We start from the raw sequence: 18372 nt of genomic DNA on the forward strand, positions 1-18372 counted from the left end.
TCCTTAACTATGCACAAAATATGACGTGATTGTACTGGTCGAAACGACAAAAACAATACATCTTATTATATTGTGTTGGGTTTTGCTTTTGCTGGAAAGTTTTGCTCTAAATCCATGAAGCCATCAGTGCTTTCGAAATCCGATGCAGAGGTAAAATTTAATTTGGCAGCCTACTAGCCCTCCTTTTCAAGCTGTCCGTATACTCACATACCTACACTGTCTGGAGAAAACGAAACGCGAATAAACGAGCAGTAACACGAACGGCAAAATAAGATCTTAGGTGGCGGACTTTCAATTTCAATACCAGTGCAGGTTGAGTTCACTGCACAGGTGCAAATACTGTCATCTAGAAGCACTAATCAGCGACGTTTGTGTTTCCTCTCCTGGAACTAATACTTTTGTGTTTCTTTTGTTTCTCTCTCTCTAATGAAGGTTCTTTTGTTAGAATTTAATTTGCAGCTGACTGATGACTACGGCGGCGAGTAGTATGGTGTAGAGTTCGATACCCAGTGCCGCAAATGTGTACCCACCGGTATTAGAATGGATACAAGCATTTTCACGTCCTCGTGCTCGTCTTATCTGTTCTGAAATACTGGTAAATGTGTCGTTCACATCACCTTTAGCGAACAAAGTACTCTGCAGCAGTAACTTGTCATTAACATCGCTAAAAAAAAAAAAAAAAAAAAACTTCAGCAAAACTTGGAAATAAACAAGTTACTGTGAAAGAATTATAACTATTAGCAAATCCTTTAAATCTCCGACCTTCTTTTTCTATTTCTTTTATACTCCCAATTTATAACTGCTTATTGGTCTGAGTTAACAGCCGCCGCTTAGATTTACAGCTTGTTGGGAAGCAATTTAAGCGAGAGTGTCCGTTCGTCGTTATAGGAGTTATGGAGGCTGCATAACTAGTAAGCGTTCATATTCGTCCCTTCTCCATGCAGAGAGCCGAATTCGACTGGTCGCCAGAGACCATCGGAGTGATCGACTCGTCTTTCTTCTGGGGATATCTCATCACACAGGTGCCCGGCGGATTCCTCGCAGCCAAATACCCCGCCAACAGGTGCCCAGTCTCCTCCTTTCAACACACTGCTTGCTGTAACCCATTACACCATGAAGCCACGAAGGTGGTTAGGCGTATATTAAATTCTGTGAATGTGTGTCACGGCAAGGAACAGTCGCGGTCGATCAATATCTACTCATCAAAAAGGGATTTTAACAACTCACTAGTAAACTTTCACTAAAAGAAAAAGCTCATATTGTTCGCAGTTGAAAAACAAGTTTAAACAGCGAGAAGTTCACGTAAAGCCTCGCACTCCTGTGCTCTTTAATTCACTGTAAATAAATAAAAAATATATAATACGCAGCAAGAAGTCAACGTGTTGTTATCAATGATTTTGGCTGTCTCATTTATTTCTGGAGTCCCTTCAGTGAAGCATCTTGGGGGCGCTGCTTTTAGCATTTTATGGCAGTGATGTTCTGCAAGGCATACAATCTCTCATTTAGGCTTTCGCGGGTTATTGCGTTATTTATAGAAAAATAGGGTCAATATTAGTTATGATAATTCCACAGACGACTAGAATACAGAATGGAATCGATAGGAATAGTGGAAAAATCTATAGCCAAAGATAAAAAACACGGAGGTAAAAAACGCAAACTTTTTCATGGGATCAATTACAACACGAATGATAACTAATGGACAAGACAGCATATATTCAATAAAAGTACAAAGCTCTAAGTTACAAAATTTGTTTTGGCATATTTTTACGTGAAGCTGTACAAAGGAAGCACAATCTGAAACGGAGTCATACGATAACCTTTATGGGAGATAATGGATTGTGCGCAGACACTACATCATTCGCAAGCAAATGCCATTCTGCAATTGTTCGCAGAACTAATAAAAGATTCAGTATGTTTATGACAATTCGGTATTTCCAGTGTCCTTGCCTCTTAAATCAAGAGAAGCTGATTCAGATATATGATTTTGTTATTTCCTGTGTTACCGCTGTTACTGATGTGAATAAATTTAACCTCTAGATTTTGCTTCCTGCGGACAGAAACTTCCATCATTGTACTCATAGATGCCCGTAGCAAACATTCAAGCTCCTATTTGAACTCTCTCTCTCTCTCTCTCTTCAAGAAATTTTTTCAACGGGTGCCCCGCTACACACTTGTGTTCGAAACCTGACCTTGACAGTTATTTTTATTTTAATGCTTGATAAGTGTAACCTAAAATATCAGCCTCCTCTCCAACATCATGTACAGGTCCGTTCTTGTTCGTGTTTTGCTTGAATCGCCAGCTCTACCTTTCGCGCTGCTTTGTTCTCCTTAGTGTAATTCGAGCAAGGTGTCTTGGAAAACGTTGTTCGCACTACCCAATATGACAAAGCCTTACTGGACAGTGTATATTGATCGTAAAAATAGAATAAACAAGCGTTCGCTCTACTTTATTGCAATGCCCAGCGTAATCTGGTTCCCCAAAGAATCACTACCAGCTACTTGGGTGCAAGCTTTAATTCGTCACCCATTTGCACAGGGTCTTTGGCACCGCTATAGCTGTGTCAGCATTCCTCAACATGCTCATTCCTGGAGCGGCCAAGATTGGCTTCACCATGGTCATGATGGTCCGAATTCTCCAGGGTCTGGTTGAGGTGGGTGAATGTTCATTCTTTTATATATTGGTTTGTCTCCCCTAACGTGGTGAATTCTGCATTCTCAGTTTCCGAAGCTGTAATACTTCGCGCAGTGCCTCAAGGCCGCTGCTCACACTCAAGTAAAAACACAAGGATCTGTAGACGTTTTCCTGCGGATCGCGAAATAGAGACACGGGAGAAAGTGCTCCTCACACTGTACCTCAGTACATTTTGATGTACTGTTGTGATGAAACTTCTTCGGACCACACGGTCTGTTTTTGAGCCTCATAGCGGATGATTCACGGCACCATTAAATACCAAAATGTATTCCAAGGCTATGTACAAGGATTCGTCTGCATTACAGCGGTAGCTTGGTAGATTTGTTTAGTTCTATATTATGGCGCAGAAAAGCAAATTACGTGGCTGATTTGACAGAGGTGTTCGTTATTAGCGAAATCTAAAGCTTCCTATCTCTAAGGTTACCGCGTACTGAGCGAACACAACTGCAGCAGATTATAGGCCATGTGGTGCCATATACGAAGCGATGCCTGACTAGCTTGTACAGGGACTATCACGACCATATTCCAAGACGCAATTACGGGTCATAAGCTTTGCGAAAGCTCGCCGCATTCCCGTCGCCTCCCGAAACTCGCAACCGCTCGGGCGAGCACCGACGTTCCCGCGAGACAGGGCCCGCGGCGCATTTTGGCCGGTGCAGTCATATCTCTCATACACAAGCGCAAGCCGTCGAGTTCCGTGCAGTACCCTCCCTCCCCCCTCCCGCCTCTCTTACCCAAATGCCGCTCGCTAAAATCCAGATCGTCCGCCCCTACAGTTGGGCGATACGGATGCCTGTAGCAATCAACGCCGACTGGTTGCTCCGGTCCATTCGCTCCCCTTCGCGCGCTCCTCCCCGACGCTGACCCAGTCTTCGGGGAACACGCCCGATCGCATCAGGGAAATGGTTGTTCCGGACGGCGAATAACACGCAGCGGCAGCGGACAGCGGGAGACGTGGCCTTATCGAGATGTTTGCGTAATCGCTCAAATAAGCAGAACCCTGCCCGCGTAGGGGGCGCCACCATCACGGCAGCGTTATTCGACGCCATAGTAGCTGCGCCTGGACACAGTCGTCATCTTCCGCGCGATCGCTTAGCGGCGCTTGCGACATACCTGAAAAAAAAAAAAAAAAAAAAAAAAAAAAAAAGCTTTCTTCATGAAGCAGGAATAGTTTATCGTACGAATACGAGACGCAAGTTTATGAGTAACATTGCTCGTCCCTGTCTTCGACGTCTCGAAGGACACTTTTGTGTTATGTCATAAGCGTCTTACTGTGTCGTTTTATGAACTCAATAACGTACCCATGTATACTCGTCGCCTATCTTATAGCACGGTTTCTGCAGAAGCATAAAAGTATTCATGAATTACTTACTATGGTGGCTCTTGCTCACCGTCAAATTAGTATCTGGTTTGGCCATCATTTTTTGTGGACAGAAAAAATACACTATGATGCTTAACTATACCTCCATGCAGACTGAGTTTACTCCCGCAATCAGGGTAGAGCAGTCATTATCTTACGATTTCAATTACAGCTTATGTAGGTTATTCTAGGTTGTCAATGTGCATTTGTTTCTTTCGTTCAGGCGTTGAGTTAATATAGCCTTTCCGCAAGGTTGCGTTAGCTCGTGTGATCACTGGCGACGTTGCTCTGGACTAGCAGACTCTAAAGAATAAAGAATCAAACTTTCAGCTTGTGCGGATGGATACTTACACGGTTGGTGGTGCTTGACGATTCAACACATAGCACTCAGCGTACAAAGGGCGGGGACAGATGGAAGCCCAAGCACGCACTCAGCGCAGACTTGCATCAAGGATTTACTGCAGATAATATCATACCCTTATATCACCCGGGATATCAGCAGTCCCTCCCATCACACGAAACGAAACTCAGATACTTTCTGAAATAACGCTTGTAGGAATTTTACCCAGATATATCAGTACGTTTTTCGTGCTATTTAATGCTGGTAGTTTCTGACTTGCGTTTGACTCTGGAGCTGCTGATGTAGGAATCGGATCTTGCCCGCAGTAAATCCTTGCTGCAAGCTTTCGTAATGTGTGGGCGCACCTTCTTTCTGTCCTACTCATTTTCGCTGCACGCTCAGGGGGTTAAAAAGGATTCCTCACTTTGTGCGCCGTGACGTCAAGTCGTCTCATCCTGACGCAGGGCGTGACGTATCCGGCGTGTCACGGCATCTGGAGACATTGGGCGCCACCCTTGGAGAGGAGTCGACTAGCCACGCTAGCCTTCTGTGGTGAGCGCGGGTTTGCTTCAATCCGGCTTTTTGCTTTTCGCAACTAAGCTATATCGGCACACAATGATCATTTCAGACGCGATCGGTTACAAATATTTGCATCATCAGCGAGCTGTAGTGGGCTAAGCAAAAATACAAGGTTGGGTGGATAGGAGAGCTGCTTTGAAACAGTGGCTTTACACAAAGTTGCTTGATTTATGGGATGTAACGTCCCAAAGCGACTTAGGCTATTACGGACACATTTTACGCGAAGTGGCGGAAAACTGTTTGCTTCTCGCCCTTTTGGGTATCAAGATATTAATTACGTAACAATGGTTGAGGCGCGATATAAAATAGCGCATTGTGGTCTCGTTGTGCAGCACTACGCGTCAGAAATCATTGGCTTTTCACAAGACAAATTTCCTCGGCGCTTACGACACTGGCCTGTTCGCTATCAAAAGTATTTGATAGCTCTATAGGCACGAGGCCGTCGTCTCGATGGGATTTCCAACCGCGGATTTTCGTGGTTGTGAGAAGTTTAAGATTTGTTTGCCGACTATCGAAGTCACGTTCTTATGGCGCGATCAAGTCTGTTGGTCTCCACTGAGAAATGTTTATCATTGTGAAATATTTTTCCTTCTTCTAGGTTCGTACGCTGGTGCCGTCGTTGGTATGCCTCTTTCGGGCATCCTAACCGACTACGTAGGGTGGCAGGCTTGCTTCTATTTCTACGGTGAGTGTGCTCAGCTTGCTCAGCGTGTTGCTTATTGGCCAGTGATGTTTTGCACAGGCACTCCTTCTCTCTGATGGTACAATTAATATTCCGTAGTTATATTTTTCGTTTTGGTTACTTTGTCTTAAATATATATAAATATATATATATATATATATATATATATATATATATATATATATTGATACCTAACGTTGCCAGGGGGCGCATGACTGAAAAGTGAAGGAAGACGAAGTGTCGCTTGCGCGTTTGCGTCTATGCTGCTTGTGCCGTTATCCCGATTGGTATATATATATATATATATATATATATATATATATACAAAATGCAAAACTCCCGCGTGTATATATATATATATATATATATATATATATATATATATATATATATATATATATATATATATATATATATATATACACGCGGGAGTTTTGCATTTTCTTTTAATTCAACGTCATCCTGTAGCGGGGTTTGTTATTTTTCTTTGCGGATGTAAACTTTGCGATTAAAGCGATCATATGATATTAGAAGCGGCGTTAAAATGACCTGTTTTGGTCAAATTTAATTTAAAATGGTTTTTTGAGATGCTGACTAGAACTGCTGCTTTTGGAGAGGATGTAGCTAAACGCGTCTGTCTGCAAATAAAGAATTAAGTCAAGTTAGATATACTCTACTGCAGGATAGTGAACACTACCAGTTTCAGCATAAAACAGATGCGTATCAACTTGTTCACAAATCATTTTTTTTCTTCAGATGCATGCCTGCTTGTTTGCATTCATTAACATAAGCACGAAGTAACGATGCACTCCTAGCTTCCATCACTTAGCGAAAGCAGTATTCTGAAACTCTGCATCTGAGTTTCGCGGCTGGCGCTTTCTTTCCTGCAGCAATGCTTGTATTACTGAATTACACGCACGGGACAAAAGTAATAAAACTTCTGCTACAATCTGTTGTGCCTCCAGTACTTATCATTAAAAAATTGTCTATCAGCCTCAGTAAATTAAAGTAAACAACATAATGTGTGTACTATAGCTACAAAGCATTGCGTAATACCTTTGTTAAGAGCGCAGCTACAGACCATGTTCCAGCTCAAGCTGAAAAATATACCCTGTGTCCGTCGAATGCTGCTCTAAAAAAAATACATATTTGTGAGGGCCTCCTCGCCATTTTCAATTCAAAGCGAAGAATAATACAAATTGCCCGCGAAAGTTAAACGGAATTTTGATGCCTTTATACCTTTAGCCTTAATCAATTTATTACGGCTCGAGAAACTAGCCACTACGTAAATGGGGGCGCCATTGCGAGCGAATGCAAGCGCAACGGACGGTTCTGCGCATGCGCGAGAGCACCGATCACACATGCTTCGATGACGGTCTTGCATGAACGTGCACTGCGTGCAAAACTAGGCCCGGGTTGCCATTCCGTATATTTAATTTGATTGAAGGAAGATATTTAAAACGTGGTACTAAAGAACCTGTGGGTCGTGCAGGCGTGTTCGGCGCGACGTGGTACGTGTTCTGGCTGTGGCTTTCCTTCGAGAAGCCTAGCAAGCATCCGACCATTAGCCAGGCGGAGCTGATCTACATCGAGAACAGCCTCGGAAACGTCGTCCAGACTGCGCCGACGGTAAGTCTCGACTAGCGACCGGCGCTAATTGCGCTCGCCTGCATGCATGCTACAGGTACCACTCTGTCGGGACTTGATGGCAACACTCGGGCTGGTTGGAAAACGACGTCCCTTTCATTGCTGATAAAGAGAGACAAACATTTATTATGAGCAGGCGTAAAATATTCAGCCCTAGGTGGGTAGCCTCCTCAGTCCAGGAAGCCGTGGACCCGAGCCATCTCCTGAGTCCGGCTGACGAGACTACGCTGATCCTCCAGGCCGGGGCTTGACAGCTGAGCCTCCCACCGCTCTTTGGTTATGACCATGGTGGTTATAGTATCATTTGGTCCCTTGCATCCCCACACCATATGTTGTAGGGTGTTTGGTACGTTGCAAAATGCGCATTCATATCTGTAGGTAGTGGCCGAGATTCTGTGTAGTAAGGTGCCGTGGACGTGGCTGTTGGTTTGGATTTTTCGGAGGGTGACTGCTTCTTCTATGGTTAGTTTCTTGTGGGGTGGGCAATATTTTCTTCTGTCAAGTCTGTAAGGCAGGGGATGTCAGTATATCTCTTGGGTACATCCTGTGTTCTCCGAAATCCCTCTGGAAGTGGTGCCCGGTTAGCATATCCTCGGGCTGAGGCGTTGGTAGCCTCATTTCCTTCCAACTGGGTGTGTCTCGGAGTCCATATGATGTAAGTACCTGGGAGGTGATGAGTTATGGTGGACGGAGGATTTGAAGTGCTATGCTGGAAATTCTTCCCTTTCGGTAGTTTCTGCATGCAGACTGTGAATCAGTGATAATGACGACGTGTTCTTTGCTCGTCGAGACCGCCAAGGCAATTGCGGCCTCTTCGGCTGCGACAGTGTCATTCGTTAGAATAGTTGCAGAGGTATTTTAATGAATTATTTTATGGAATTTATTCATGGGGAGCTCAATTCAAAGGTCAATGATTCCACTGGCTGCGAAGTGCCACGTGGTGACTGTACGGAAACTCGTATGTTACTCGACTGTGAGTCCACCTTCAGCATTCAGTAGGAGTTCTCAGAGCTGCTCAAAATGCCGCTTGAGATATATCGCCTTTAGAGCAATGAACGGGCCTCAAAACCCGGCCCGAGCCTGAGACCCGAATCTAGTTCCCAGCACCAGCTCGCGCCTTTAAGTCAGGGCCCGGCCCGTGCCCGCTAAAATATCGCCCTAGTGAGCCCAAAAAGAAACCCATCGTGGGATCGGCCGGGCCCTTTCCCACATTATTGAATGAAGTAAATTGCTCACTGCGAGCTAGTAGACTACTGCTACACAAAGAAAGAAAGGGTCTACAAAGAAGCTCGAATCGCAATAACGCCTAAAAAAAAAAAAAGAATATCTTTCTTTTTTTTTTTTTCTTTTTTTTTTCAACTTAAAAAGAAGTAATAATAAGGCCAGCTTTTTGAGCAGTGATTGGGGAGATACGGAGAGATAGATGAATTCGGAAGTTCCAAGAACCAAATGAAAAAGTTTGCATACACATATGTATTGAAGTGCTTTGCGTTCCCTCGAGGTTTTTTTAATCAGTCATATTTCACGGTTCGCGATGTTGAAATACAAAAGCGCTTTCACAGCTAGGGGAATTATTTTTTTTTTTAAATCAACACGATTTCGCGGGTTCAATTAATGGCCGAACTGGTTGCCGTTCAATAGTAAAAAAAGGGGCCTGCGTACTTCGCATAACAACTGATGCTTTGTGTGACATCGCAGAGGAGAGCTGCGGATCATTTCAAACACATGGCGTTCCTGAACGAGCATTGACACCGCATAGTACATGGGCACCCTGGCTCAGTAGTAGAGCGCCTTAAGCACCAAGTCACCACAGCAGAATAAAATAAATAATTAAGGTAATAAATGTCGACTTTTCTGCTTTATGTCATCCGCGTCGTTGCTCTAACGCTTAAGTGTACTTCACTCTGTGATACTGAATGAAAAAACCGGACATCGGCCCTCTACGTACAAGCCCCAGCCCGACCCGGGCCCGGTTCAAACCTGACGCATTAGCTCATATCCCGGCCCGGCCCAAGCCCGTGAAGTTCATGCTCCAGTCGCCACCGGCACCTGAGTGTGTAACCCAGGGACAAAGCCTCCATTTGCTATAGCCTTGTGCAACTTTCGCTGCAGGCCGCACCCCGATTCTCATTCTCAGTTTCATCATTTGTTTAGTAAGGAACTCTGCAACCAGCACTAACGTCATCTATGATTCTGGCCGCCTCTTTGTCTGCGCCTTCGTACACACGAAATAGGTTTACAAACAGCAGGCACCTTGACAATGCGCCGCAAATTCTTCATTAATGGCCAGCACTTTCTATCAGCTCTAAGTAAATAATGCTACACATGCGCATATCGTGAATTCAACCCGAATTGCCGTTTCTTTCTCTTCTTACAGTGTCTTTAATATGAGGCTCCGAAACTGTGGGAAGAATTCGGGAAGGAGGGGGGGGGGGGGGGGGGGGCGAGATTGCTTTAAAACATCCTCTTTTCAATTATCTGTGGTGTGAGATACCCCACGCGCCATAAGAAAGAGAGACTAAATATTACAAATGCCTTTATACTCATGTATCCACATGCAGTTACGTTCCAAGTTATCCTAATGTGTTGCGTTTTTCCTTATCTTCTTTCTATTTGTAATCCGCGAAAGGAAAGCTCAAGTAAGAAGAAAAACATGACCTAGCTACATAACCGACACAGTTCCGTATTTCAGTTTCATATCCACAGCGGATACGTTTAAGAACCGAGCACAGAGTGTGAGCGGCACAATAATTGCGGCAAACTTGTCGCAGTTAGAGGTTTCTCCGAGCCCAGCACGGAGCCAGCCGTGCAACTGCAAAAGAAGCTGATGATTGACGTGGACCGTTGAGGTGGAATATGACATGGGGTGAAAGGGTTTCACGCAAGTGTTTGGCGCAGAGAGATACCTGCACGCTATCTCGTTCGCATCTCGCTGTGGCTTACCATACCGTTCTCAAAGTTTTTCTACTGAGCCACAAGAAGTTGCTTTTTGGCGTTTGCAAGGAAGAGACGAAAACACAGCTATAGATTATGCTAAAGGATATTGACGCATTGTGTTTATTCCGTTAAGTAAAAACTTAGTTCCCTTCGCGCCACGCTCACATCCCTCAAAGTGATAGAAGAACCAGCAGTAGGCGGATGGGTCGTTTCTTCTCTGCAACAGGCCCGTTTCGCAACAATTTAGACAGCACCTCTCAGACAGGTCACCACTGCAGCGCCCTCTGTCTTCATTTTTCATTCGAGGCTTACGCGGCATATCACATTCCTTGTTCCATTATACAAGCCCATTACATGTAGCGCGCAACACAGACCCTCACAGAGCTTGGCATACCGAAGAAACAGAAACTAACGGGAATAAAATACGACTGAATAATCTCCTCACACGGCGCGGTGGCACGGTGAAGGGGGTAGAAGTGGACGGTGTTGCAACACCGTGGTTATAAAATGTCACTCTTTCTCAAAGCGAACCCACTCTCACACCCTCCATCCATCCATTCATTCATCCATCCATCCATCCCCCTCCACGACCGTGGTGTTTTCTCACTTTGTCATTCTTAACCCATGTAGCTGCTAGTACCGCGCGCTGTCGCCATTACGCTCTTGCCAAAGGCATCCACCGTTCTGGTGTGCACCTCCACAGCCTCTCCTTCGCCTCTACTAGACTTATGAAAAAAAAAGAAGTGTACTGCATCGGACAAAAAAGTACAAACGGCACACGTAGACTGGAAGAGGGCATAAAACAGGGAATGTTGAATTAAGCTTGAAAACAAGAGTAAATATAAGGCAGAAAGTGACAAAGATGTGCCTAGAAATGAAGGAATATATTGGCTAAATATTGCAGCAAGGATACTTTTCTTTTTCTTTGCCCTTCTTCTTATGTGGGAAGCGAACCGAATACCAGTGCAGGCAAAAGGCAAAATAAATACACAAATATATAAAAATGTTCAAAAAGTATACCTGCAGGGAGAAGCATTCCGCGCAATAAAGAATACACCAGAGAGTCAAAGATGAAAGAACGGCGCCGCTAGCTGACGCGAGGTTTCCCTCTGAGTGTTTTTTTTTTTTTTTTTTTTTTCTCGACGTCCCGAACTGCCTCTGAGAAGCGGCTCGGGCTTGGGGGAGTTGGATGAGGCTTTGATCCGGTCTTTGCACTCGGCGAACGACAGTCGACGCGCGACGCTCGCAACGACCGCCGCGCCACACACAGACTAAAAAGGGAAGAGCGCCCGACGGCAAGCGAGGCGGGCTGACGTCGCAAAGCGAGCGTCGAGAAGCCACCTAAAAGCCTCCATTGGCTGCCCAATGCTCTCCTCCGAGTCGGCGGGTGCCGCATCCCAACTGAGACTGCTAGCTGGCTGTCTCGCCGCAACCTACGCCGTGACCTTTATGTATTCTTATTTCAGCATCGTCTCTTCTTTTCTTTTTTCTTTTTTGTTTTACTTAAGGCCCTTCAGATTATTACTTCCCGTTTCACTGTGCTCTGTCTTGCCTCGCTTAGATGCGCATCTTTCAGCCCCCCCCCCCCCCCCCCCCCCCCCCCAGTCTTCTCCCTACTTTCTAGCTTTGTTTTTGTTGTTGTTGACGTCGCCTCGCCGTCTCAGCGAGTCGTCCGTCCTCGTTTGGAAGCCTATAGTGGCATCATCCGACCGAACGATGAAATATGGCCGAGTCGGCGGCCTTCCTTCGTCCTTCTCCGCTCGTTTCGAAGCATCGCGTGACAGCTCCTTTCTTCGTTTTCTGGGCTCCCTTTTTGCCCTATATCACATTTTCTCTCGTTTAGTCCATCAGTTCGGAGTTTTCTTTTGCAGACGCGAGTTTCTCTGCTTGGTGTGGCTCTGCGTAAGCGAGACGCGGCCAGTGAGATGCGGTAGACTTAGGCGAGAGCTGCAATATAACTGTGTGTGGCTTTTCCTTCTCCGTCATGACTTCTACTGTATCACGGATCTAGATGACAGACATCCTATTGACATGAGTCGACATCAGCCTCAGGAGTGGTGTAAGAACTCGGGTAATGGGTGGCCACAACTGTTCTACCTGACTTTGTGCAATGGAGAGGATCTCTCGACAAACCAATCTAATGACGGTCAGTTTATTGGAGAAAGAAGGGAGCGTTAAAGCGAATATACATTAAAACACCAAACATCTATGTACAGTCGCTTCTTACAAAAACTTAAAAGTGTGATCGGGAGAGGCGGTGATGAACTTCAAATAAACATAAGCTGGATGTGATCGCATACATTTAGTGATACGAAGACGAACACAGTTGAATTGACTTAAGTATGGGGAGTCAAGTTTTAATGCCCTTTCTGTAGACTAGGACCATGTACAAAAGCGTGTTGTGTTAAAACCGGTTATCCAGTTTTATGGGTGTACCTGTCTGAATTAGTTACGCTCCCCATCTCTCTTTTTAGCACCCGTGATGGTTACGGCAACAAAGATTCTGGAAAATGAGCTCAGCCCCGAAGGCAGCGAAATGGAGTAACAACTCATGATTTTTTTCTTTTTTCTTTGAGAGTATCAGCGAAGTATTAGCCTTATTTCGCACTCACCAGGTTAGCTATTCAATTATTTATAGCGTTATGGCTCATTAACGTTCAGCTAATTTCGTTTATTTTTGCTTCCTTTAATCTCCTCACCAGTTTGGATATCCAGGGACGTAAATGATTTCCCATGCTGATAAGGGCACTATTAAACGTAATGTATCAAGCATAGCAGCTTTCTTCGGATGTCTTACATGACTTGAGTGTTGATTTATTTTTAACAAGTGTTGTTCTTTAGCTAATTCTTTTTACTTGCGCCTCATCTTCGTTCAGCTGTGTGAGAAAATATCATCAGTACTGAAAATAACAGCTAAACATTTATCTATAGTCAAAGTTGTTTCAACAAGCGGAATTGTTGAAACACTGGATAGAACACTGAGGCTTCCTCTCAGCCCTTGTTCCATTTGCTTCATGTTCGGGACAAGCTTTTTCTTTTTTTCCTCTTTGTCCTCGCGAGCTTAGTATTGAAAACACCGCAGTACGACGGGATCTGTAACGATGTTTATCCAGAATAAAACAAACCCTGAGAGCATGTGCCACACCAGTGATTTCAAGTTAGTAACTTGCATTCCTAATTTTATGAAGAAATGGTAATTTCTCGCCGTTGATCGACTATTTTGGTGAGAGAGATAAAAACTATTTTATCTAGAGTGCAACAGAACTAATGTATAGTCGCACGGAAATGTCCAAAGCGAATTTACAATATAGCAACAATGTAATTATGGTAAGCGTTGTTTTTTGTTGTTTTTTTGCGTGTGGGTGTGTTATTGAAATCGACGGATTATTCTCTGTTATTTCAATATACAAATGTTGCTTTTGGGTGAGAAAAGAATATTGCTGTTCTTACACCTCTTTACATACACGTGCCCATGCAACTTTTCGTGCAATGTAGTTGTTTTCCTAAAAAAAAAAAAGAAACTAAAGAAGATGGCGGAATCACAATAGGCCAGAAAAAACAGGTGCGATTTTCAATGCTATCTTGCTATGACAAAGCAGAGAGAGACAGAGAGAGACGATAAACGATATAAAAATAAAGAAGCAAGTTAGCAAAACCAATCAGTGTATATTATCCCTGAAATTTGGGCCACTGTCATAACCTCTCATCTGCCCCGCGTCTGAGAAACACCAGAATGCGTTCGTCGTTTTTTTTTTCTCTTCGCTCACATGCTTCAGTGACTGAATAAGCAGTATTTGAACCTTGTCTTACTCAGAAAACAACTGTCCAGTTACCAACTTGTTCAATGATATCCACGAAGTTTTGGTCCGTCGGACATTTTTTTTTTTTTTTTTTCGAAGCGTATAGGTTTCACCCAGGAAACGTAGCAGTGCACGCAACCGCTCACTACGCGTCAATGAGCTCGTCGGATTTATAGTCGGCAAGCACGCAACAACTCCATTTCTCTTCTTTCCCTTTCTCCTCCTGCCCTCCCCAGACGGATCGATAAAGTAACCATTTTGATCTAAGCCTGTGTAACTCAGGATCTTTACACGGCCCCGCCCTAGCCGTGCGGCCCAGAGGGTGTGTTTCTCCATGACGCTTACACGCGGGCTTATTTTTCTATGGCCTGCGCGGAATCGCGCTGTTTTGTTGCCATCTCATCTTACGGCATTAGTTACTACGACGTGCATCAGTAAAAGAAGTATGATATCTACAAGACACACTTACCCCTCACCCAACCGGGGTGGCGCAGAGGTTACGACGCTCGACTACTGTTCCCAAGGACGCGGAATCGAATCCCGGCCTCGGCGACAGCTTTTCGATGGAGGCGAAAAGCAAGGCGCCCGTGTGCTGTGCAATGTCAGTGTACGTTAAAGAACCCCAGGTGGTCGAAATTTCTGGAGTCCTTCACTACGGCGTCTCTCATAGCCTGAGTTGCTTTGGGACGTTAAACCCCACAAACCAACCTACAAGACACATTTGCCTTGTCTATCTCTATTTTCCCGGAGAAAGGAGGACGAGAGAGGCGGCCTATAGGATTAACGGGAGGAGCAGGCATGGGAATACCAAATTCCACGCACTGCACCGTTTGTTGGTGGCATTTGGTTTTATACAGGGAAAAAAAAAGTAGAATATATCTTGTCCTTAGTTATAGGTTTTAATGACGATGATTGAAGGTTTGAAGTGATCTCTCGAACTTCTATTCGACAGCAACTTTGCGAAGGAGTCTTAAGTATAAAGTAGACACACAAGGCGTCGACAAAGTTTCAATCCACCTCTCGTACAGTGATGGTTTGGTAAGGATAAGGAGGACGAATAAACTTTTTTAAACCAAACTATTGCGTGGATACATCTCCCACATCCGTTTTTGCTCAGTAAGAAGAACACCATTTTTTGGGATCGTGTTCGTAAGCTGAACGCGTAGCCAAAATTGTTTGAACTTGCAACATAAATCAGGGCGATTTTAATATCCTCCAATTTTAAGCTAAATACTCAACCGAAGACTGAAGTTTTGTTTAGGTTCCCTAATACAAACGATAACAAGAAATAGCAAGAACAGCCAAGCAAACCATTAAAGTAATTCAAATTCATCTTTCTTTCTTTTTTTTTTTTTGCTTTTCGGATCATATATACTGGGTGTTTTACATATCAGCCAAAGCGCTCAAATAATTCAGCAGGTGCACTTAAGACTGCTTGCCCGTAGGAATGCGAAAGCCTCATGGTTCAGCGAGTGAAATGTTTTCGACGTGTATTAAAGTTATTTCTGCTGGTATTGTGTGTGTATTTGTGTTTAGATGTGTGTTTGTGTATTAGATGTACTCTGCCATCCTAACGCTGCGTAATCGTTGAGTCATAATTACCGAAACCTCAATTTCAAAGCATGTGTTCGGAGATACATGTATCGTCGGTTCGATTCCTTGTCGCGAGCTAGTCTTCAGCTTGGCTACCTGATGTGTGTTAATGCAACAAGAAATGGTATGGCACCGCTCGGAGCGCTGTACGATGAACGGTTACATCACAACTTGGCACAGATATCAGTAAAGCTACCGCCACACGGAGGACCACCAGTGCCGGGTATCTACAGAAAAAACGACATGCATAGCACTGTTGGAAGGAGTGGTGCTCTTGGTCGTGGATGGGTCTCTGTCACGGTGTCATGTCGTCATAGCTTTTGTATCGTATGACTGCTTGACGTCCCATGACACCGGTTTCATAAAATGTTGGCTGAAGGCTTAGCTTGGTTAAGCCTGGAAGATTGCCAAAGCAATACCCTTGGCTGCGCCTTGTTCGCCGGCTGCGCCCCGACTACTGCGAGGAGCCGGGCCACAGCCCCATTTATCCTCCTAGCGGGACGTCACAAACAGCGAGCGCCCTCTCCCGGCTGCGACACCGCGCCGTGTATGGACACGCCGCCACCATCCGATGGCGCGAGCTGGGGCCCCGTCTCTCGGTCTGGCGTGACGTCACACGGTCACGTGAAAGGAAATGTATGGAGGCGCCACGACACGCCAAAGGCTCGAAGTGCTAGCAGTATTCCTTTCGCAATAAAATTTCTAATACTCATCATATCGGTGTCTATCAAAAATTGCCTATAGCTAGAAGGCGACGCGCATCCGTGACCTCTATGAGAAGCAACATATGTGTCACGTGGGCCACAAGAGGCTGCGCGTTTCACGATTAGAGACGCGACAACGTCGCTTGGACACATGTCAGAGTCGGTGACAAAGCGATTGGGGCTGCGGCCGCACGGCTCCAGAAGGCGACCTCTACAGGGTGTATAGAGACGGGGCTTTCGAGTCAACACGGTGCGCCGAGGAAGGCCATGATTTATGCAACGGCTATTTCGAGACGTACTCGTCGCGTAGTCGCGGAGCTCCGGGTTCCGCGATTGCGACTGCCACCACTTCCTCCTCATACAACACAGAGCTCTCACCTTCTTTCTTTCCCCCCTCCCTCCTTCTCTACTCCGTTTTTACCGCCGCTCTATCTATCTTTCTACTATGTTCTGCAGCAGCTCAACAGTTTTGCCGAAGCACTCGTCGGATCCCGCTCATGGATTGTCTAAGCCAATACAAGAGTGGAGAGCGAAGGGAAAAAAAGAAAGGAGAAAAAAAAGAATACGAGTTGCGCGCACTCAAACGAAGGTATCAAAAATTTTAAGTAAGAAACCTCTCTCCCATGTATTTTCACTCTTTCCAAGAGGGCAAAAACGATTAAAGTGGCTGACACAAGAATGAAAAGTATCAGTTACCGTCTTCTGAAAAAAAAAGAAAGGCTGGTATAATTTTTATTATTTTCTTTCGCCGACGAACATTATGAGTCATTTTTGGAGCGCAGCTTTTAGGCCTCCATTAATGACTTGAGCGACTTTGGCTTCGGTGTAACCAGCGGGCAGCTATAAGGTGATCCAGAGGGCGTTGGTCAACCTGAGGCGGAAGATTCTGCTCGTCCTACCGAGCAAATTCTTACCGCCACCCGTCATGGTCATCCAAAACGCGAAACTCTCGGACAGCCTGTTGAATGGCAGTGTTGAGATCCTGAATGGTCCTTTAATGCTATCGTATAGTGTATACACTTTAGGTGAAGTTTAAGTTTACCCGTGTAAAAGAGCGAAGTGCCACCGGCTGCCTCCCCATCTAGATGCTACGGATAGTAGGTGAAAAAGTGGGAAGTTATAAAGAGTGAGGTGGGCTCGTGAGAGAGAGAGAGGGGGGGGGGGGAGGGAGAGGGGGGGGGAGAGGGGGAGGGGGCTTAGCGGGCTTTGGAGTTGTTGTGCCCGGACAGGCTTCCTCGATTCCAATTCAGCCGAATGCCAACTTCCTCCGGCTAACGCCCCCTTGACAAGCTAGGGTGTTGCGCCACAAGGCAACGGCGCATAGTAAAGAAGCATAGGCGAGCAGCATGTCGGAACATGCTGCGAATTCTCGGACATCGTGGCGCTAGTTCCCTTACGCGGGACCCCGGCCCTCTCGCCGCGGCTTATTTGAAGCGGGTGACCAGTTAGCTTGCGGTCTGGACCTCCCGAGCCACCGCCAGGTGCTACCTCCGGATCGGAAAGTTCGAGTGGCAACGCTTTCTCGGGCTATATGAGCACGAGCGCTGCAAATTGAAGAGAGAGACTCTTACTAGATTCCGTCGAGTGCAGTTTCGTACGCAAGGAGGGAACGCGACGGAGTCCCATTGACGTCGCTGTGCTAGAGCAGTCACGTATGGCTAATAAGTTTCGGCCTCTGTTCCGACCTTGTTCTGTACAATGCCCAGTAGATAGTGTGTAAAAACACCTTTTGATCATCTCACCGACTCTGACTCGCAGTCACCGCTACGGCCAAAGGATCTGCCAGTTCTTGGTCACGAAACAGGTGACGAGCGCTACGCAACCAACTCCACGGCACAATACTGGTGGCAGCGGTGGGATGTCCGGAAAGTTCCTTACAACAGGGTATGGCTAGAACAGTGGCTACCTAACTGGAGCGTGTGTGCCAAGTGGGAAGAACACCTAGGAAGGCTACCGTGGAAAGAGGAGGCTACGACGAGTGCCGAATAGTGTACAACCACAGGGTGATGCTCTGGAACGAAGAAGAGTGGCTACTGCG

At 45.5% G+C, this 18372-nt stretch overlaps 1 protein-coding gene across 1 annotated transcript in view; it reads left to right on the plus strand.

The window, feature by feature from the left end:
* The window catches only part of LOC146191734 (vesicular glutamate transporter 1-like), a 163567-nt gene that overhangs the window by 126029 nt on the left and 19166 nt on the right, over nucleotides 1-18372 (plus strand). Inside the window, exons 4-8 of the mRNA XM_084602236.1 lie at nucleotides 945-1063; nucleotides 2537-2651; nucleotides 4857-4944; nucleotides 5570-5656; nucleotides 7146-7282. Coding sequence (XP_084458362.1) covers nucleotides 945-1063; nucleotides 2537-2651; nucleotides 4857-4944; nucleotides 5570-5656; nucleotides 7146-7282 — 546 coding nt within the window. The remainder of the gene's footprint in view (nucleotides 1-944; nucleotides 1064-2536; nucleotides 2652-4856; nucleotides 4945-5569; nucleotides 5657-7145; nucleotides 7283-18372) is intronic.

This window comes from Amblyomma maculatum, chromosome 4 (assembly GCF_055883805.1).
Source record: "Amblyomma maculatum isolate TAMU_Amacu chromosome 4, ASM5588380v1, whole genome shotgun sequence".
In the NCBI taxonomy this organism is placed as follows: domain Eukaryota; kingdom Metazoa; phylum Arthropoda; class Arachnida; order Ixodida; family Ixodidae; genus Amblyomma; species Amblyomma maculatum.